Source organism: Calypte anna, chromosome 13, assembly GCF_003957555.1.
Source record: "Calypte anna isolate BGI_N300 chromosome 13, bCalAnn1_v1.p, whole genome shotgun sequence".
NCBI classification, from domain to species: Eukaryota; Metazoa; Chordata; class Aves; order Apodiformes; family Trochilidae; genus Calypte; species Calypte anna.
Window position 1 is genome coordinate 2,055,159 of NC_044259.1, and position 21,022 is coordinate 2,076,180.

The window sequence follows — 21,022 nt, forward strand, 5'->3', positions numbered from 1 at the left end:
GGCGCTGGGTGCTGTGCGCAGGCGCTGGGTTCATTTGCATAACACAGTCCCCCTCATTTGCATACAACAGGTTTAATTTACATATCCCCGCCCTCCTCTGTCTCACGTGGGCCCGATCCTCCGGGAGCGCGCGCTGCGGTCGCCCCCCTTGGATCGGTTCTAGCCCAGCGGTTCCGTCGGGCTGAACGAATGGATTCGAGGCCAGGGGGCTGATCCCGCGGGGACCCCGGGCCCATTTCCCGGGAATCCCCAGATCCTCAGTTTTAGGAGCCCCCATGGGCACACTCAGTCGCCCCACGGGGACCGCCGGGACCACCCCCTGGTACCGGCCAGGAAAGGGGTGCGTGGGGTTCGGGGGTCACTGCGAGGTGGCAGAGGCACCCAAACCACTGCTCAGGGCCCCCAAAGCCCTGCTCAGGGCCCCCAAACTCCTACCTGAGCTTCCCAGGAGCCCAGAAGCAATCAAGCTCCTGCCCAGAGCCCCTCTGAGGTCCTACTTAGGGTCTCTAAGTTGCTTCCCAGACACCCCAAACTCCAGCCAAGGGACCCCCAAGTTTCTGCCCAAGGCACCCTTTTATCTCCTGCCCAGGACATCCCAGAGCCCCCTCTGAGCTCCTGCCCACAAACCCTGAGCTCCCAACACAGGGCCCCCTGAGTTGCTGCCCAGACACCCAAAACTCCTCTCAAGGGCCCCCCGAGCTCTGCCCAGACACCCCAAGCACCTGCACAGGGATTCTCTGAGCTCCTGCTCAGGACCCTGGCCCAGCCCGTGGCCACCAGCAGCAGCCCCAGCCTTGCCCAGCGCTCCTGGCCCCACATGGTGGCAAGGAGCCTGGCCTGAAGCTGGCCCCATTGCACCCACACTGGTCAGGGGCTACCCCAAGCACAGACCCCCCCCAAAAGCCCCCCTCCCCCAGTGCCACCAGTCAGAGGAGCTTGGCCAGAGCTTGTGCAGGGGAGACAGTGACATTCCCACCCTGTGGGCCACCAGGTTCCTCCCGAAGGGTCTCATTTCTCCCTGAGGCACAGGGGGGCTCAGCCAGGATTATTCCCCCCCCCCAGACAAGTTTAGTTGTTGATTTTACTCAGGGCTCGACCCAAAAGGCTCTCCTGCCAAACCCCCGTGGCCAGGGCTCACCCCGTGGGAGCTGGGGAGGGGGCAAAGGGGCACAAGGAACCCTGCAGAGCTCAGAGCTTCAAATCGACTGCACATTTATTATTGCCACCACATTTACACAACACCAGGGGCTGTACAGAGGGGAGGGAGAGCCTCAGAGCAGCCCCAGGACACAGGGCTGGGGGCCATGGGGGGCAAGGAGAGCACAGCAAGAAGCTCAGGGGCAGCAGCAGCTGGCAGGCTCCTGGAGCTGGAGGAGAAGAGGCTGGAGACATCAGTATTTGGGTCGTTTCACCTCAACCCTAGAAGAGACAGAGGGGTAGAAGGGAGGTGAGGATGGGGGCAGGCAGCTTTGCCACCCTCCCACCCAAAGCTCAGCTCTGAGGTCCAGTTTCACCCCACACAACAGCCCAACAATTCCTCAGGGCACCCAGGAGGAGGGTGGTCAAGAAGTCCCAGCAGGGTGCTGGGGTCTGCTCAGCACCACCCCCCACCCAGAGGAGAGGGGTCCCACTGGCTCTGCTGAGCGGGGCAGGGCAAGAACACCCCGAGGGGTCCAAATATCCCCTGCTCCCCTTCCAGGGTGGTCTCTGCCTGCTGCAACCCCAGGGAGAGGTGGCAGGAGGTACCAAATCCCAGCACCAAAATTTACTGACCCATCAGCCTCCAACTTCTTCCTCTTCTCAATGATCTGCAGAAAGAGCACAAAGTCCTGTTACCCTCAGAGCAGCTGCCTGCCCACCAGCAGAAGGGTGCAAGGGGAGCACTGGAGCCAGGCAATCCCAGTGAGCTAAAGCTGCCCACCAGCTTCCCCAAGTCTGGAGAAGTTGGGCCTGTCACCCCTTTGCTCCATTTTGGTCACCAAGGACCATTTGTTCTCCCCCTCCCCGAGTCCAGGTCACACTTGTGGCCAGCTCACCCTGCTCTGACAGTTCAGACAAGTGCCACTAAACCTGTCTTGTCCCCACCAAGCCCCTCTGGGTGGCTCAGAGCTGCTGGTATGGACGCAAGAAAGTCCCCTGATGGGGACTGCTTATGGAGCAGCAACTCCAGACCCAGCTCCAGCTCCAAGTTATAAAGGCCCAGGGAGCAAACCAAACTTTTGAGAGAGAGTCTGACTGCTGGGACATGGGCTGGGAAGAACTGGGAGCAGGACAGGGAGGGCAGGAGCAGGGGGCAGCTCTCCTGGGCTGCAGTGGGTCAGCACTCACTGCACTGATCTTCTTCCACTGCCTGTCCAGCTCTGCTTTGTCATTGGTCTCCTTGAAGCGACGGGTTTTCCTTCCCTCTGACATCTTGATCCCGTACTGGAATGCTGCCCTGGGGGAGGGACACTCAGTGAGTGGCACTGAGAGCAAGGACAAGCCAGCAGGCCCAAGATCCACAGCCCCTTACCAGGGGTTCTCATAATTTAAACTGCAAGAGGACCAAGGTTGGCCAGCACTGCCACCCCAACCCCCCCTCAGACTCCTGGCTCAGCCCCTGCCCAGGCTGCACTCACTTGGGCAGAGCCTCCTTGTTGTTCATGTATTCACTGTACTCCTCCTGGGTATCAAAGTCCCAGCGGCCCAGAGGTCCTTTCTTGTTACCCTGCAGTGAAAGAAAGACCCAGCAGCTCCTCAGCTGGTGCTGGTCAGGGCTTCTCATGCAGCCCCACACACTCAGCCAGGATCTCCATCCCCCAGTTCAACAGGTTTCTGCACCCAGCCTGGCCTCGGCTCCCAAATCCCCTCAGAGAAGCCTCAGACAGGAGATTCTGTGGAAGGAGGAGCTAAGATGGACTAGCACACCCCCCCCCAAACCCTCTTAGAGCCACACGGGTGCCCCCTGGACAGCAGATCCCACCCAGCCCCAGGCAGAGTTCAGCAGATCCCAAATCCCACTGAGCACCCAGCTCCAGGGCACCCAACCCCTGTGCACAAGCCTGTTTGTCTCCTCCAGTGATTTGTCCTCACAGCTGGAGATGCCATACCTGATCCATTTTGCTGTAGTCCACCTCTTCATCACTGTCCACAGCCATATCATCCATCCTGAAAAGAAAAGAAAAAACAAAGAAAGGGTTTAGAGCAGGTCCATGGATCAGGAGCTGGTGGGAAGCTCCTCCAACTGCAGACTCTGCAGCTGAGCTGGACCACAAAGGCAAGAGCTGTCTCCAGGCAGCAAGCTTGTTCCTCTCCTGCTGAGGGACTGCTCTGTGGGCAGAACTAAGCCCAGAAGACTCCCAGGTACCCATTTCTAGCAGAACCAAGGACTTGAGGAGCAGCTGGATCCCCAGAGCCAAGCCTGCTCCTCTCCCCACACACAGGGCTTGGCATTTGGGAGTCCTGGTTGCAAGGGAACCCCCAGCCCAGAGCACACCCCACGCCCACCCCAGCCCCTCACCACCTCCTTACGTGGCAGGGTAGCACTCAGCATAGCTGTTGGACATGCCAAAGAAGTCCCCCAGCTGCTTCTTGTCTTCTGGTTTCTTCAGAGTGACAGCAGTCAAGGAAAGCAACACTTCAGAGCCTCCCAGCTGCGGGATGGGTTATCTCCTGAGCCATCTCCTGCCCCAGCACCACCCACCTGGAGGCTCCTGGGGTTTTATTTGGTGAGGAGCAGCAAGGTTTGGGTGGCCTTTCCTTGCTATGGGAGGAAGATCCTGCCCAAATGAGGACAGCCTTGTGAGGGAAGCCTGGCCCTGCCACCAGCCAGGCTGGCACAGACACTAAAGGATATGACTCTGCTCCTTCCCAGCCTGTAGCTCCAGCAAACTTCTCGTTGATGGATTTGATGAGCTCCTTGGCTGAGCCAGGTCCTGGGTCAGAGAGAGCAGCAAGTTGAGATTTGGGGGCAGAACAGCTCAGTGCAAGACAGACAGGGCTGAGCAGAGCCCCTTTTGTGTGACCAGTTCACTGGGATGGGGCAAGAGGCAGGACAAGGTGCATGGGAGGAAGGAGAACACTGAGAAGCAGTAAACCAGCTGAAGCACAGACAGGGGTGGGATGACCCCAGGAGACCCTCAGTCCCCCTCAGCTTACAGCCAACATGAAGTTGTTGGAGCTGCTCTGCTGCCAGGGAAGGATCTGCAGCCCCACCTTGGGCTGGGAGTGCCAGCATGTGGCCACCAGACTCTTCACCCCCAAGCCCCCATGGCAGGAGGTCCCCTCTGTCACAGCAGCCTCTGGGGGAGCAGGGAGCTGACCCAGGCCAGTGAGCCAAGCAGTTCTGCAGTCTGCAACCACACACAGCCCCAGCCAGATGTCCACACCCCTTTACTCACCTTTCTCAATGTCTGTGGGCTGCAAAGAGAGAGAGAGAGACAGAGGCACCATGTCACTTGGGAGGGCTGGAACAGCCAAGTGGCAGTGCTGCACGAGCTGCAGTTCTGCTTTCAGACTGTGGCAAGCCCAGAGCTGAGCCATAACAGCACTTGGCTTGTGCTGGACTCATTGAAGGAGAGGACAAACTCCCACCCAGGCACCCAGCAGCCCCTGACAGAGCTCAGCAAACCCGGTCACCTGTGGGAGCACGGCCAGAGACACCCAAAGTCACCGGGGTGACCACACCAACCCCAAAGGGCAGAGCTCAGGTCTGAGCTTCACAAAGCAGAGGCTCACCTCATCATCAGCCTTGGGCTTCTCAAAGTAGCTGTGTCTCTTCTTCTCCTCCTCCCTCTCCCTCTCCCGGTCCCGGTCCCGCTCTCTCTCCCGGTACCTCTCCCGCTCCTTCTCCCGGGGCACCTTGGCAGTGGAGGGCACATAATCCCCAATGTCCTCAAAGATGCTGCAGGGGGGAAAAAGAGCCACAGTGGTGCAAAAGAAGAGGCCACAAGCATTTCCCTCTGAGGAAGGAGCCCTCGGCACCAGCACCTGAGGACACCCAATAGAACTGCTGCCTGGTCCTGGTAGCCCAGGACAGGAGAGCCCTTGCCTGCCTCAGGCTTGAAGAGACAAACCAGTGCAGGGAGCACTTACTTCATATCAGCTTCAGGGGGCTTCTTCTCATCCAGCTTCCCTGCAAGGACACAACAGCAGTGAGAGGCTCATCATCCACTCTGCCACCTGCACCTTTTCCCTGTCCCCATCCAGGCTTCCAGGCCCCAAAGTGGTGACTTGGGAGGGTGTCCTTCCCACCTCCTCCATGGTTTCCACATCATACACAGCCCCCTCAGGAAGCCACTGTTGTGTCCTCCCCACAGGGGACAATTCCCCAAGGAACTGGACCTTAACCAAGACCAGAGCAGCATGAGCCACCCTCAGTTTCTCTGCTGGTCCCCCATGGCCCCACCATCAACCTGCCCTGAGGCTACTCTAGGGGATGACAGGGAACACATTTCCCTTCTAAGTCCTTCTGCTTGATTCACTTCAGCTCCCACCTTTGTCTTTCTTCTTCAGCTTCTTGTTTCGGGTCCCCTGCCTGAGGTAGGAGAGGATCTGTGTCAGTTTGCTGATGACAATGTCATTGGTGGTCAGCGTGGTCTGTGCCTGAAAAGAGAAACCCCCGATGGATTGGATGCCTCCCTGCTCAGAGAACCCCTCCTGGCAAGACCCGGGGCAATTTGGGTACCTCCATGGTGGGGCAGTCAGCCTTGCTCCTGATCAGGGTGGTTGGGATGTCAGTATCAGCATACTCATCATCCAGATCCACCACGTAGGCCATCCTGCCTGGCAGGAACAGCTCGTTCCTCTCGTAGGCTTTGCTCTTGAAGAGGATGCGGTAAATGTTGCGACCTGGGGGGGCAGGGAACCCCTGTGAGAGCTGCTCTCAGCACAGCAAGAGACCTCCTGAAGCACCTTAACTCAATCCCTAGGGACACGCTGCCTCCAGCCCTCAAATTCAGGACATCTCCAAGCTCAGGCTCTTGTCCCTTCATTCTGCCCCCCAGGATTTCTCCCCCCTTCCCAACAGGAGGTGGGGAACAGCCACACCCACACAGCCTTACCCAGACGGGTCTTAAATTCAATTTTGTTCTCTGGATCTTCATCTTTCCTGAAAATAAAATCAGAAGAAAGGTCTCATGCTAAGCAGATCCTCCTCTGCAGGGAGGCAGCTGTGCTTGGGAGTGCAAAATCCTCAGCCACTCACTTGGTTTCCTTCTGGGGCTTCTCCATCATTTCCTCCTCTTCCTTCTCCTTGCTGGCAATCTCAGCCCGTACCTGCCCAGAGGGAATCCATGCATTACAGACCCACCCGTGCCACTGCTGCCCACCAGAACCCCTACCAGGCCCTCAACTTTTCATAAACCTCTCCCAGAAAGAAAAATTCACACTGAGAAGATCAAAGCACCCCTAAGTGGCAGCTACTGGGAACAGGGAAACTCTGTCCCCCCTCCTCTCAGCCTGTGGCAGCAGGCAGGGTGTCCTCGTTTGGGCCAGGATCAAGGGGATTTTCTGCCTTGTGCTTTTGCTTTCAGCTCAGTCTCTTGTCAGGAGCTGCACTGCTGAAATGAACAGCAAGGTTCTCAGGCAGTGGCTGCTGCTGGGACTGAGCCCACTCCATGGTTAGAGTTACTGCTGGAGCCTGGGCTGCAGAACCAGGGACACTGCTCAGCTCTGAGGAACATTTTGCCCTCCCGAAGGAGAAAAGGAGTCAAGAGGTCACACCTGAAACCCTCCCTTCAGGAGGAACAGACAAGAGAAATGACCAGAATTGACCAAGCAGAGGATTCCATCCCATACACCTCATACTCAGGATACCTTTGAGGGATCACCAGGCTCAAACCCCTTCCTGATTCCCCTTCTTCCCCTCTCCCTCTTTGCTTCAGCACCCTGGGAGGATTCCATCCCTTCCTCTGCCTGTGCTCCTGATCCATCCCAGCCTGAATCTGTGTGTTCCTGCCTCCAGCTCCCAACTGCTGCTGACCCCAGGATTCCAGCCTGGACTTTCCCAGGGCTGCCCTGCAGCCTCGGTGGTGATGTGAGAGTGATTGGGGGAGAGGGGGGAGGAACCTGGGATCAATTTTCTTGTGTATTTGTATAGATTTAGTAATGTTTCCTATTTACCATTCCTGTTTCATTAAAGCTGTGTAGTTCAGTTCCCAACCCATCAGCCTCTCTCCCTTATTCTCTCTCCTTTCTTCATCAGGGAGGGAGATAATTAGAGAGCATCTGTCACTGGGTTTAATTGCTGGGCCAGCGTGACACAGGGCAGACACAGAGCTCACCTTCTGCAGCAGAGCAAAGTCTAGCCCCTTCACCAAGTGAGTGTGCTCCATGTCACCACCCAAGAACTTGGACTCCTGGATCAACTGCCTCCTCTTCTCTGCAGCAGATTTGTCCCTGGTGCCAGAAAGATGGTGGCAGTGAGGAGGCAGCCCCTCCACAGGGCCCCTGCCACCCCCAGGCTCACGTACGCCTCCGCAGTGGGTCCCACAGCTCTGTAGTTGGCAGTGGTGCTGATGAGCTCTGTCTCCTCATAATCCTTGTTGACCCCATCTCTCCTCTCCTTGGCTCGATCCCGGTACTTCTCAGCCAGTTCCCTCTCCCGTTCGATCTCCTGCTGCCGCAGCTTGGCGTAGTAACTGGGAAAACAGCTCAGGGTCAGAGTGTTCTGGGTGTATTGCTGGGGTGACGGTCCCCAAAGGCCCCAGGTCTGCCTGTTCTGCTCCTGAGCTCTTCCCCAAAACACCTCCTAAAGCACCAGGGGACACAGCACACCCAGGGGACACCAGGAGCTGCTGGAGCAAAGCTCCCTGAGGAGCTCAGTCTGCCCTTCCCAAGGGAAAAGGCTGGGTGCAACCTTTGGGGCAGATGTGTCCCTAAAAACATGACTGCTGAGGTCCCACCCCTGCCCTGCTCTGACAGGACCCCCACACAGCCCCTCCTGCTTCTTCCAGAGGTGATGCTTCACCCTCATCCTCCTGTCACCCTCCCACAAGCAGTGACAGTGACCAGTCTGAGCTCTTCTCACTCTGCCTGGCTCCAAAGCCCTCAAATAATCCAGGCCATTCAGGGGCCTTTTTGGGAGCCCAAGAGCCCAGAGTGAGAGAGACAGAATGTAGGAAGGGAAGGGAATGATTCCATGGGAAGGACAGAGTGTAGGAAGGGAACGCTTCCATGGGAGGGACAGAACGGAAGGGAACCCCCAATGCTTTGCTTTTCCTATTTACCTTTTTTTCTTCCTCCTGCGAGCTGCTGGATCTTCATCTTCGTTGTACTCCCGGGGCATCCTGGAAAAGGGTGAAGAAAGCACAGGTAGAGTCTGCAGAGCCAACATGGGCAGCTGGACAGCACAGTCCCCCAGACACAGCAGAGCACCCAGGAGGTGGAAACAGTACAGTTCTGTTTCTCCCTAAGCCCACCCCATCAGCAGAGAGAGCAGGAGAAGCACTGATTTTCACAGAACAAAACACAAATCTGCCTTTTGCATGCAAGACTCACTGTTATTCCTAACAGCCCTGACCCTCCTGTTTCTCCACTTAACACACATGGGCAGCTGGCATGGACGCGAGCACAAAGCAAGGGCAAGACCTGCACACTTGTTAGCAAAACCCCCTTTAAATCCTCTGCACAGGGCCAGTCAGTCAGGGAAGAAAGAAGCCCCAGAGGGAAAGCAGCCAGGGTTTGTTCCAGAGCCCTGCAAAACACAGTCCCACTCACTCATGGTGGCGAGATTTGGAGGGTGGTGCAGATGTTGGTGCAGCCCGCGGGGTCATGAGAAGCTTCCTGAAGTCTTCATTGGTCAGCTTGGATCTGCAAGGGAGAGGGGAACCCCAAAACTGTCACCTCCCAAGCAGCTTCCAGAAGGCAAAAGTTTCACCAGCACATCCTGGGTGATGGAGCTGGGGGCAGGGTCTGGGGGGAGGTGATGATCCCTCACACCCTCTGGATGGGGGAAGCAGCCTGGGGGTCCCGCAGACCCCTCCCACTCCCATACTCACTGGTGGAAGGAGTGGGAGTCGTCCACATCGTGGCCATCTGGGGCCAGAGGGTTGGAGAACGGTTCATCTGGGAGGGGAGGGAAAGGAGTGCTCAGCACCGCACACATGGCCCCGACCCCCCCAAACCCCATCCCGACCCCCCCAACCCCGCATCCCGAGCCCCCATCCTGACCCCCCAACCCCGCATCCCCAGCCCGCCATCCCTACCCCCCGATCCCTCATCCCGACCCCTGCAACCCCAAATCCCCAGCCTATATCCCGACCCCCCAACCCCCTATCCTAACCCCAGATCCCCACCCCCCCATCCCGACCCCTCATCCCGACCCCCGCAACCCCAAATCCCCACCCCACATCCTGACACCCCCAACCCCGCATCCCGGACCCTGCTCACCCCCAGCTTCACCCGCACCCCTCCAGGTCCCCTCCCCTGGGGAGGATCAACACCCTGCAGGGCCCCCCCCCCATCCCGCATCCCCCTCCCTCCATCCCCGCACCCCCAGAAATTCTCTTCCCCACCCCCTCTCCCCTTCCTTCCCGTCCCGCAGCGACTCCTCCCCCGCCCTGAGCTCCCCGGGAGCTCCATCCCGGACACCCCCTTCCCCTCCTCCTCCTCCTCTCCCCTTCCCCTCCTCCTCCTCCTCTCCTCAGCGCCCCTCACCCCCTCCCACCGCACCTCGCTACCCCCAACCCGGGCTGGGCCTGCACCGCCCACCCCTATTGCGCTACTCGGCGATTCCCCGGCACCCCCCGCCCCTCTCCCGCATTCCCGGGGTGTCCCCTCTGTCCCCCCCTGTCCCCGGTGTCCCCCTCCCCACTCACTGTCTCTCTCCGGCATGGCGCCCGCTGCCCCCTGACCACAAACACCGACACCCGCACGTCCCGCCCACCCTCCCCCTCCTATTGGTCAGCCGCCGGCAGGAGAGCGCTGCCATTGGTCAGCTTTATGATTGACGGCTTCCACCATGGGTTCCCGCCGAAAGCCCCGCCCCCTCGCTGTGGCTGCCCGGCTCAGGGAGAAGATGGCGGCGGCGGTGGTGCGGGGCCTGGGGAGCTTGGGACGCGGCGTGCGGGAGCTCCGCATCCACCTCTGCCAGACCTCTGCCAGCAGCCGCGGTGTCAGGTGAGCCGGGGCCGGGCTCAGGGCGGTCCGGAGCGGGGTAGAGAGGCAGCGGGTTGCCCTCAGCCCCCCCCCCGCCGTGCTCGCTGCCAGCCCCGCGGCTTCCTCCTCCTCCTCCTGCCCTCAGGGAGTTCATCGAGCAGCACTACGTGAGCCTGAAGAAAGCCAACCCCGAGTTCCCCATCCTCATCCGAGAGTGCTCAGGGGTGAAGCCCAAGCTCTGGGCTCGTTACGGTGAGTCCTGGAGGGACGGGGAGGGAGGGGCTGAAGTCTGGGTATGGGAAGGGGAAAAAGCCACGGAGGTGGGGAAGGGTCTGGAGAACCCCAAAACTCTGACCAGGGGTTGGAGCATGTCCAGAGAACGGAATGGAGCTGGGGAAGGGTCTGGAGAAGAAGGATCAGAACTGAGCTGAGGTCACAACAACCCTGGGTAAATCTCCAGGTTTGGGAAAAGGGGGAAGTTAAAAGAAAAAAAAAAAAGTCCTTCTTGAGCCTGTCAGGAATCTCAGCTGTGTCCTGGGATCACAGAACAGCCCATTACTACAGCTCAACCATTACTGAAGTCTCAGGCCTGAGTTCCAAGGCAGGAGGGGTCAGTTCTCTTTAACACCTTTATCAATGATCTGCTCAGGGGATCAGGTGCCCCTTCAGTCGGTCTGCAGGTGACACCAGGTTAGGGGGGGAGAGCTGGGGGGTTTCAGGGTAGGAAGGGTCTGCAGAGGGACCCGGGCAGCTCTCCAGGTTTGGGAAAAGGGGGAAGTGTCCGGGGGCAAAGGAGCTGAGGGTGTTGGTTGAGGCAGGAAAGCCCCCCTGGCCCTGCGTGGTGTCAGTAGGAGCAGGGCAGGGATGGTCCCTGTGCTGGGCACTGCTGAGGCTGCAGCTCCAATCCTGGGCTCAGTTCTGGGCCCCTGAGGAGCAGAAGGAGCTTGAGGGGCTGGAGAGTGTCCAGAGAAGGGAATGGAGCTGGGGAAGGGTCTGGAGAGCAAGGAGAAGGTCTGGAGAAGTTGTGAGGAGCAGCTGAGGGCCCTGGGGGTGTTGATCCTGGAGCAGAGGAGGCTGAGGGGAGACCTTGTGGCTCTCTGCAACCCCCTGAGAGGAGGTTGGAGCCAGGGGGGGTCGGGCTCTGCTCCCCAGGAACAAGGGATGGGACAAGAGGAACTTTTGGCACAATCAAGTTGTGCCAGGGGAGGTTTAGGTTGGAGCTGGGGAACAATTTCTCCCTGGAAAGGGTCTCAGGGCCTGGCCCAGGGGGATTCCCCATCCCTGGGGGGGTTTCCAAGCCCTGGAGATGTGGAGCTGAGGGACGTGGGGCAGGGGTGGCCCTGGCAGTGCTGGGGTAATGCTTGGATTTGATGATCTGAAAGGTCTTTTCCAACCAAAATGATTCTATGACCTGGTAAGACACAAAGAGAGGTCTGTGGTACATCAGGTACTTTGCCAGCTTGTGCCTGTGGATTCCTCTACAGAAAACCATCTCTTTTCCTTTGTTTTCACTGCATAATCAGTGAAACACCCAGAAAAGCTCTGTAAAGGCTCCGTGTTCTTCCTAAAGCCATTTGAGCTGGAAAAAAAATAACTCAAAACTTCTTCAAGGAGGTTTCAATGACTTTAACCGTGTGCTTCTCGGTGCAAGCACAGAGGGCAGCAGAGCTCCTGGTGTCTGTGTGAGCTGCAGCCAAACCAAACCCCCCCAGCTGGAGGCTGCTGGAGGAGCAGCAAGTTTTCCAGCACTGTTTTCCTGAAGTGCTGGTGAGGATCTGGGTGGGAAAAGGCCAAAAGCCCCCAGGTTGCTTTGGGATGTGGTGGGGGCCTCTGCCCAGCTGCTGTGCTGCAGAAGTTAACAAAAAGAGGGAAGGAAATGTGTTGGGAAAGGACAAGAGAAGGTGGGAGGAGAAGGAAGGTGCCAAAGGGTGGTGGTGGGAGCTTGGGTTGTGACACCTTGGGAATCCCAGCAGGAGAACTCTGGGTTGGCCTTGCAGCAGGAGGAGACTGAGGCACTTGCTGCCCCTTGGCCTCTTGTTTTTCCTGCAGAATTTGGCAAGGAGAAGAGCATAGCCCTGGACAACCTGGGTGTGGATGAAGTGGCCAAGGCCTTGGAGAAGATTGTGAAAGGCAAAGTGTGAAGAGAGACAGTAAATAACAGCCGTGCTGCAGCCTGGGCTGATGGATATTTAATGTAAAATGTAAATCCTTTAACTTGTCACTTGTATAAACAGCAGATGATGACCCTCAGCTTCATTCCCCTCTTGACTTTCAAGGCAAAAAGGAAAAGCTGAGCTAGGGGGGGTCTCACCCCACCCCTCAGCACCCAGAGCCCCAGCCCTGAGCTCTGGGGAGGCAGGGGGCAGCCTGCAAGGGATGGGGACAGCCACATCCTGGCCAGACCCCATCCTCCAGTGCTGCCACTGGTGTCTGACCCCTGCCCAGCCCCTGGGGCAGCAGGGACAAAGGGTTTGCTCCTCCTTGGAGCTCAGGGTGGGAGGAGGGAAGGGAGGTGGAGTGGCCTAGGAGGAGGCAGGCAGTGTGGTGGGGCAGGGAGTGCAGGCAGAGGTTCCTGGGGGCTGCCTGAGCATTTCCAGCAGTGCTCCTGCCCTCTCCTGCAGCTCTGGGATGCTCTGGTGCTGCTCCAGGACCTGGTGCCCACCCTGCCTGAGGAAGTCAGCAGCAGCCTGTGCCAGGGGAGAGGGGGCTGAGGGAATGGCCCCAAGCCATGGGGAAGGGCACAGAGCTGAATCAGAAAGAATCCTCACCAGATAAAGGGGACAAACAACCTGCCTCCCCCCTCTAAAAAAAAAAACAAACCCAAAACCAAACCAAACATGCTCATTGTCAATAAAAAGGAACCCCCCAGGGACACAAGAGGTTCCACATGTGTCCCCCTTCAGCCTCGTGTGGGGGGGGGTGGCTGAAGGTGCAATTATTTCTTCATCATCATCATTCCCAACTTTACAATCTCCTAGTGGATTCTGGGCAGGCTCTTACCTCTGGGCAGTGGAGGAAGAGGAGGTGCAGCAGCTCCAGGCCCTGTCCCAGCACTTGGGTGTCCCCAGGTGGTGCCAGGAGGGGCAGGAGCAGGGAGAGGAGCAGGGGCAGGGCCCGGAGCAGCTCCTGGCAGTGTCCTGCTCCCTGCACAGCCACATTGCACAGCACTGTCAGGACCTGGAGGGAGGAGCCAGGAGAAGGAGGGGACAACGGGGACATCCAAAAACCCTCCCTGTCCTTCCTGGAGGTCCCGCCAGGTGCTTCCCCAAAGTGCCCACCAACCAGATGGCTGTGGAAAATGCTCTTCAAAAGCCTCCTCCATCTCCACCCCCAGGCACTGCTCAGCCCCCTGCCTTGGCTCAGCCACCACCTTGGCAGAACCCCCCTTCCAGGACCCCCTAAACCCCAAGGGGCTTCCAAAAGAAAGTGGCAGCAGCCCCCCCAGGGCCACTGCAGATCCTCTGCCTTGGGACCCCTCTTCTGCTGGGACAAGTCTGGCAAGGGCAGACACACCAGGAGTTCAGGGGAGGTGACCACACTACCAGAGCTCCTGCCCCAAAACCAACCCCAACCCCAGGCAGGTGGGGTTCAGGTTCCCAAGCTCCTGCCCCAAAACCAACCCCAGCACCAGGCACGTGGGGTTCAGGTTCCCAAGCTCCTACCCCAAAACCAACCCCAACCCCAGCACCAGGCAGGTGGGGTTCAGGTTCCAGCCAGGCCTGGGGCAGGAGCTGAGGTCTTACCAGCACACGGACCACCTGGGAAGAGGAGAGGAGCTGCAGCAGGGCTGGGAGCAAGTCCAGGGAGAGCAGAGCAGAGCAGAAGAAGGGTTCATCAGCTGGGGTGGGCAGAGAAGGAACACACAGCATCAAAGTTCCTCAGGGAGATCTTGGAAGCTTCTCCAGGGAAGTTCCCCCTGTAGTGATGGTTCCGCAGCCCTCAACACGAGGATGTGGAGCTGGTGGAGCCAGTTCAGAGGAAACCACTAGGATGGTCCTACAAGGGCTGGAGCAGCTCTGCTCTGAGCCAGGCTGGGAGATTTGGGGGTGTTCAGCCTGGAAAAGGCTCCAGGGAGACCTCAGAGCACCTTCCAGTGCCTGAAGGGGCTGCAGGAAAGCTGGGGAGGGACTTGGGACAAGGGCCTGGGGGGATGGGATGAGGGAGAAGGGTTTCCAGCTGGAAAAATCCAATGCTGGGACAAAGGATGATGGCTTTAAAATGGATGAGAAATTTAGATGAAGTTTTAAGAAGAAATTGTTTGGTGTGAGGGTGGTGAGTCCCAGGTTGCCCCCAGAAGCTGTGGCTGCCCCATCCCTGGCAGTGCTGAAGGTTGGATGGGGCTTGGAGCACCCTGGGCTGGGGGAGGTGTTCCTGCCCATGGCAAGAGGGTGGGAATGGATGGTCCTGAAGGTCCCTTCCAACCCAACCCAACCCAGTCTGTGGTTCTGTGGTCCCTGTGCTCAGGACTCCAGCACCAGCCGTGGGAGGGGGCAGCAGCAGCTCCAGGGGGAGCTCACCCGTGAGGTTGTTGAGCAGGCAGAGACATTCCTGGGCCATGAAGGGATGGTGCTGGAGGAAGCTCTGCAGGATGAGGAAGAGGGCGACGAGCAGGCGCTGGTCCAGAACCTGGTTCTGACAGCAGAACCCCTGCTCTGCCAGCAGATTGCTGAGACACCGCAGCACCGGGCACACCAGCTGCAAGGAGGGGGGGAAAAAAAACCCCAAAAAACCACACAGAGCTCTTGATCCAGAGCTCATCCCCACAGCAATACCAGGAGCAGGGGGCACCAGGCTCCTGTCTTACCAGCTCCAGGCCCTCGGGAGGGTTTGGGGGGATTTCAGAAGCCAAGTGGAGCAGGAGGGAGGTGAGGGCAGGCAAGGCCCCCAGGGACAGCAGTGACGTGGTGGCTGTGTGGCTGCAAAGGGAAGGGACAGGGTGGTGGCTCTCAGCCAGGACACAACAGCCAAAATAAGAAGGTTAGGTTTGTCTTTTTTTTCTTTTTGGCATTCTAGCTGGTTTGGCTCTATAAACCAGGGTCCATAGAATATGTTGTGTTTTTGTAAAAACACTGCTCAGTGTTACCACTGTGTCCTCCTTTACTTCTAACACTTTTTCATACACCTGTTGTGCCAGTTAATGGGCTCAAGAACTCAGAATAAACCACCAGTAGTTCTGGTTGGTGAAACAATGAAATATGAAAGCAAACTAAAAAGCCCCCCCATCTCCTGTAAATCAGAAATATTCTAAAGCTTGCCACCAGTTTGTGTCTTTAGTGTGAAGGGGGTGGCCCAGGTTGTCCCCAGAAGCTGTGGCTGCCCCATCCCTGGCATTGCTGAAGGTTGGATGGGGCTTGGAGCCCCCTGGGCTGGGGGAGGTGTCCCTGACCATGGCAGGGGGTGGGAATGGGATGGGCTTTAAGGTCCATTCCATCCCAACCCAAACCAGTCTGGGATTCTGGGATTTCTTTCTTTTTGCTGAGGCTGCTGAAAGAGATGGCACCAGAGCAGCCACCCCAAGGCAGGCAGGGACAAGGCCAGGTGACAAAACTTAGAAGATGGAGAATTTAGGGAGCTTGTCTTGGGGTACAGGCCCAGACATGGGGGGGGCAGGAGGGATTTCAGAGCACTAGGAACAGCCTGCTCAGGTTTGTCACCCTGGAAAGGAGCTGAGTGATCCTGCGAGCAGCATGTGTGCACTCAGGGACAGCACTTTCCCAAGGGAAGAGAGCAAAGGGAAGCAATCCAGGTCCTCCTGCAGGACCCTGAGCCTTTGTGCCTCCTCTGTCTGGCTGCCCCCAGGGGACTCCAGATGAGGAGTGAAGCAGCTTTACCTACAGATGATGTAGTGCAGACACCAGGCAAACTCCACGGCTGCTCCTGTCCCAGTCTTCAGACCAGAGCAAACCAGTCGGAGCATGTGCTGGGGGAGAGGAGAGTCCAGCACCAAGCTGGGGGCAGAATGGCAGAGTTAGCAGAGAAACCAGGGGACAAGCAAGACACACAGACAGCTGAGAAGGAGACACGAGCCATGGCCACCCAGCAAGGAGCCTCCAGAAACACCCCCGGGAGAAACTCTGGCACAAGGTCCCCCTGTCCCTGTGGGACACCTTGTCTGGGGTCACCCTTTGGGCACTGGGAGTTGCTCTTTTCCTTCTGAGGAGGAACACAGCCAGAATTTTGCTGTGAGCCTGTCCTGCTCAGCACTGCCCTTCACTGAAACACCCGAGCTCTCTGCTCAGGTCAGGCTGAAGGAAACGGGTTCTGCACCCTGATCCCCCAAAAAACCCACCATGGTTCTGTTGGGCTTCGGCTCTGCACCATTAGTGTCACTGGGATGGACAAAGCATCCTTGTCCCCAGCACAGGGGGGACATCAGCCCAGGGCCCCTCCTGAGGTGGGGGTGAGGAGGTTGGGACTCACGGGATGATCTCTGTGGGGGCTTCCTTGGCTTGGAGGAGCTGGGAGAGGGCATAGCCCAAAGCTTCCAGCACAGCCTGGTGGGGGGACTGCAAAGAGAACAGTGGGCAGTGTAGGGGCACAGAGCAGAGGGGGGGACAAGGGGTGACAGAGCAAGCTGTGCTCACACTGAAGCTGAGCTGTCCCCCCCCCCATCCCTGCAGCCTTAGGGATCCAGGAGCCCAAAGAGCACAGCAGAACTGCTTTGGGTCTGCAGAGGACAGCCCTGGGGTGGCCTCAGGTACCACCTGGAGCCCCTGAGGCTCCCCATGTCACAGATGATTTATTTGATGTGAGAGATTCAGCTGGGGGAGAGCACAAGGTCATGGTGACCTGGGCCCCAAAAAAGCTCAGGAGAGCCCTGAGAGACCTTCAGTCCCAAGGGAAGAGCAGAGGGGACTCTGCAGCAGCTGTAGGGAGAGCTGGGATCTCAGTCCTGTCAACCAGAGCCCAGAGAGGCCAGGAAAAGCCTTTTTGGGGCAGAGCTCACCCACCTGGATGCAGGATGCCAGCACTGGAATGATGCCCTGAGGCAGAAGCTGTTTCCTCACAGCTTCACTTTCCACCACCAGGTTGCCCAATGTGTACAAACACAGCTCCTGAAAAACACCCCAGAGAGGAGGTCCCTTCCCCCTTGGGGACTCTCCAGCCCCTGGATCACTGTGTTCCATCCCTCTCAGAGTCTGAAAGCCCTACTTTACTTCCTCACACTCAAACTAAAACAAGCAGCTTCAATTCATCCTCTTCCTAGCAGGCCCTGGTTGGGATCTGATGACTTTTACTTTGGAGGTGATTTCTGTGCCATTTCCCCAAGACCCCTCTGATTCCACTCCCTTAAAATGTCACCATGGCCTTGGGCTCCCTCCCTGCCTTGTCCCTGACCTCAGATCCCCTCCCAACCTGCATCATCCCTGATGTGTTCCTGCTTTCCCCAGCACAAGGACACCAAGGTACCCCCTGGCCAGGTTCACTCTGCATCCAAGAAGCCAGAGCAGACACCTGGTGATGGAATTCCAGCTTCCCCAAGCAGAGTTTGAAGCTGGAGAGGAGGAACCCACTGCAAATGGGGCCAAACTCTGCATCCCTCCCAGCCTGGGTGATGCTTGGGAGCAGCCTGCAGCTACCAGGGAGGGAATCTAAACACAGTGGAACCCAACTCTTCTTGGTTTTGGGATGGGGCACGGTGAAGAGGGTCTCCATATTTCCAAGAAAAAGCCACACTGCCCTGGGATAGCACCAGGGACAGTCCTGCTCCCAGGGGAAGGTTGGACTGGAGACTTCCAGACATCCCCTTCCCACTACCTTAGGTTAAGGCTGCCCAAAAGAGGACAGCACCTGAGTGCTCCCCAGGGATCATCAAGCAGACACAAGCCTGGATCTTACCATGAACTCCACGCTGTGTCCTGAGAGGTAGGTGAGGAGGTAGGGGGTGGCTGGCAGACATGCCTCAGCCACAGCAGGGTCACTGGAGTGGGACAGCTCGTGGAGGCAGTGGGCAGCTTCCATCTGGATGTCAGCCAGGGGGCTGGTGAAGACCCCAAGGAGTGTCCGGATGCTGCCATCCAGCCTGGGGGAACCCAAAGGCTGCTGGCACCCCCTGCTCCCCACCCTTCATCCCCCACAACAAGGGGGACAAAAAGCCACTTTGGACTTTGCTAAGAGCCCTGCAGTGTCAAACCTGACCTGACAAACTTCTGCTGAGTTTCCTTGTTCCTCAGGGCCCTGTGGAGCTGTTTGAGGGATCTCTTTCTCTCCTCTGAGCCCCTCTGCATGCCCTTGAGCAGCTCAAGAACCTATTAAAAAATTAAAAGATGGGTCAAGCAGGGACAGCATTGAGGTTTCACCCCATCAATCCTGGACCACAAAGATGCTCACAGACTCATCTGGGTTGGAAAGGAGCTCTGGGATCATCAAGTCACTACTCATTGATCCACTCCCCCCGTGGTTCCCAGCCCATGGCACTCAGTGCCACATCCAGGCTCTTCTTAAAAACCTCCAGGGATGGAAAATCCACCCCCTCCCTGGGCAGCCCATTCCAGTGTCTGAGCACCCTCTCTGCAAAGAATTCCTTCCCAATATCCAACCTAACCCTCCCCTAGCAGAGCTTAAGCCCATGCCCTCTTGTCTTGCTGAGAGTTGCCTGGGAAAAGAGCCCAACCCCCCCCTGGCTCCAACCTCCTTTCAGGGAGTTGCAGAGAGTGATGAGGTCTCCCCTGAGCCTCCTCTTCTCCAGCCTCAACACCCCCAGCTCCCTCAGCCCTTCCTCACAGGAATTCTGCTGGATCCCTTCACAGCCTCCTTGCTCTTCTCTGGACCTGCTCCAGCACCTCAATCTCCTTCCTGAGCTGAGGGGCCCAGAACTGGACACAGGACTCAAGCTGTGGCCTCACCAGAGCTGAGCACAGGGGCAGAATCCCTTCCCTGGACCTGCTGGCCACGCTGTTCCTGAGCCAGCCCAGGATGCCATTGGCCTTCTTGGCCACCTGGGCACACTGCTGGCTCCTGTTCAGCTTCCTGGCAATCCAGACTCCCAGGTCCCTTTCTGCCACTCTGTGCCCAGCCTGGAGCTCCCCATGGGGTTGTTGTGTTGAACCTCATCCCATTGGGATCATCCCAACTCTCCAGTCTGTCCAGGTCCCTCTGCAGAGCCCTCCTGCCTTCCAGCTGATCCACACTGCCCCCAACTCGGTGTCATCTGTGAATTTCCTACTGGTTCCTACTCAATCCCCTCACCCATGCTCACACAGAACCTTTCTGGTTCTCACCCTCTCTGTACAAGTGGCTCAGCAAACCCTCCCAAACCCCCCCAGGGGCTGATGCAGACCCAGGGAACACCACATTCCTCACCTCAGCCTCCGAGAGAGGCTCTGGCACCATCTCTGCTCCATCCTCTGCCTCTGTCTCCTCCCTCAGGAGCCTCTTGCTGACCAAGTGCTGCTCCCGACGGGCTTTCCTCAGGGCTGACACCAAACCAGGTCCCTGTCACCTCCCCAGGAGGTGGCCTGGAGCCTTCTCCACCCCCTCCAGGGAGCTCTGTCCCTCCTCACGGGGAGGGATGTGGTGGGGCAACCAGGATGGGAGGTTGGGTTCCCCGGGGGTGAAGCTGGGCAGGAGGGACCCAAAGAGCCTTTTCCTGGGGAATCCCACCCAGCAGGGAGGGGGTGGAGGGAATGGGACCTCTGGAGCAGAAAACACCCGGAGATGAATGAACACAAAAGCTGCAGAATGCTTCTCAGAGCAGTGCCCAGGGTCCCATAGAACCCCTGGGACATATCAACCCACTCTGGGATCCCACAAACCTCCTGGGACCCACAGACCTGCTTTGGGGGTCCCATGATCTCACCCTGAGGTCCCACAAACCCCCCAGGACCCAAGAACCCACCCTGGGGTTCCACAAACCCACCCTGGGGTCCCTGATCCTGCTCTGGGAGTCCCACGAACCCCTCAGGACCCAAGAACCCACCCTGGGGTCCCACAAACCCACTCTGGGGATCTCACAAACACCTCAGGACCCACGAACCCACTCTGGAGTCCCACGAACCTCCTCAGGACCCACAGACCCACTCTGGGGTCCCACGAACCCACCCTGGGGTCCCACGAACCCACCCAGTGGTCCCACGAACCCCCCGGAACCCGCTCTCCCCCCGCACCCCAGCCCTGGGTTGGGGTTCCCCGCACCCCGGTTCCGTACCCGCCTCTCGTTCCCTCCTCCGAACCCGCAGCTCCTCCGCCCCGAGCCCTCCCGGTCCGGTCCAGCGCAGCCTCCGGCCCCACATGGCGGCGGGGGGAGGAGGAAGAGGCCGGGCCGGACCGGGTCGGGGCGGAGCGGTCCCCGGCAGCCCCGGGAAGGCGGAGCCGGACTCGGATTCTCCCGGGACACCCCGCGGGTTCTGCGGTTCCGGAGAAGCGGGTCCCGCTGGGTAGGAGGGAACTGGGCCGGTCCTGATGTTGCCGTTGGTGTTTGGGTCCCGAAAGGCGGCGGAAAAAGGGGATTTCGGGGGTGATGATGTTGTTTATTGCAGGTTTTGGGGGGGTGTCGGTGGCTTCCCACAAACCCAGCATCCCAAGGGAGGTTTTCCATGAGGTGTTGCTATATTAATTAGCTAATTCGTTAATGAGTGACGTCCCAGAGCCACCCGCTTTGCCCTGACCCGTTAGCAGTTTCCATATAGAATCAGGGAGCCATAAAATACATAGGAGTGGAAGGGACCTTAAGGATGATGTAATTGTCCCCTAGTTTTAATATCAGTGCCTCGACTATAACGTGTGATCAGGGTCCTCACCTGAGGACCTTTTTGGGGTCTCTTTGAGCTGGAGGTGTGATTTTTTTAGGATTATAATAGGCTAAGTTTACCTAAAGGACACAACATCACAGGTTCTATAGCACCAGGGCTGGTTCTGCACTCAATCATCTTGATTTTGGTTCTTTTTTAACACCTCCTGCATTCCTTAGGCACAAATATCCATATAGACCATGAATCTTCTCTAT

The 21,022-nt window shown here is 58.1% G+C and overlaps 3 protein-coding genes across 4 annotated transcripts; 1 reads left to right on the forward strand and 2 right to left on the reverse strand.

The window, feature by feature from the left end:
• Positions 1-1,195: 1,195 nt before the first annotated feature.
• On the reverse strand, positions 1,196-9,844 carry IK (IK cytokine). The gene is made up of 20 exons (XM_030458888.1): positions 9,798-9,844; positions 8,979-9,045; positions 8,698-8,790; positions 8,208-8,267; positions 7,452-7,619; positions 7,263-7,377; positions 6,185-6,255; positions 6,042-6,088; positions 5,666-5,829; positions 5,475-5,583; positions 5,074-5,113; positions 4,717-4,882; positions 4,380-4,398; positions 3,836-3,914; positions 3,511-3,591; positions 3,090-3,147; positions 2,619-2,707; positions 2,329-2,437; positions 1,774-1,808; positions 1,196-1,419 (listed from the first exon to the last, which is right to left on the reverse strand). Exons 1-20 carry the CDS (start codon positions 9,811-9,813, stop codon positions 1,392-1,394), a joined length of 1,614 nt encoding a protein of 537 aa, XP_030314748.1. The 5' UTR covers positions 9,814-9,844; the 3' UTR covers positions 1,196-1,391.
• Positions 9,845-9,946: 102 nt separating this feature from the next.
• On the forward strand, positions 9,947-12,321 carry NDUFA2 (NADH:ubiquinone oxidoreductase subunit A2). The gene is made up of 3 exons (XM_030458891.1): positions 9,947-10,098; positions 10,223-10,329; positions 12,127-12,321. The coding sequence occupies exons 1-3, from the start codon at positions 9,998-10,000 to the stop codon at positions 12,216-12,218; spliced, it is 300 nt and encodes a 99-aa protein (XP_030314751.1). The 5' UTR covers positions 9,947-9,997; the 3' UTR covers positions 12,219-12,321.
• A 68-nt stretch (positions 12,322-12,389) lies between these two features.
• On the reverse strand, positions 12,390-20,520 carry TMCO6 (transmembrane and coiled-coil domains 6). Of its 2 annotated transcripts, none has more exons than XM_030458890.1 (12): positions 20,225-20,520; positions 19,381-19,493; positions 18,217-18,326; positions 17,917-18,058; positions 17,028-17,132; positions 16,498-16,583; positions 15,909-16,025; positions 14,882-14,993; positions 14,595-14,772; positions 13,821-13,915; positions 13,078-13,254; positions 12,390-12,764 (listed from the first exon to the last, which is right to left on the reverse strand). In XM_030458890.1, exons 1-12 carry the CDS (start codon positions 20,307-20,309, stop codon positions 12,600-12,602), a joined length of 1,485 nt encoding a protein of 494 aa, XP_030314750.1. In that variant the 5' UTR covers positions 20,310-20,520; the 3' UTR covers positions 12,390-12,599. The 2 variants fall into 2 exon arrangements, with proteins under 2 accessions (XP_030314750.1, XP_030314749.1); XM_030458889.1 differs by having other exon boundaries at positions 17,917-18,100; positions 20,225-20,344.
• Between the last annotated feature and the right edge of the window lie 502 nt (positions 20,521-21,022).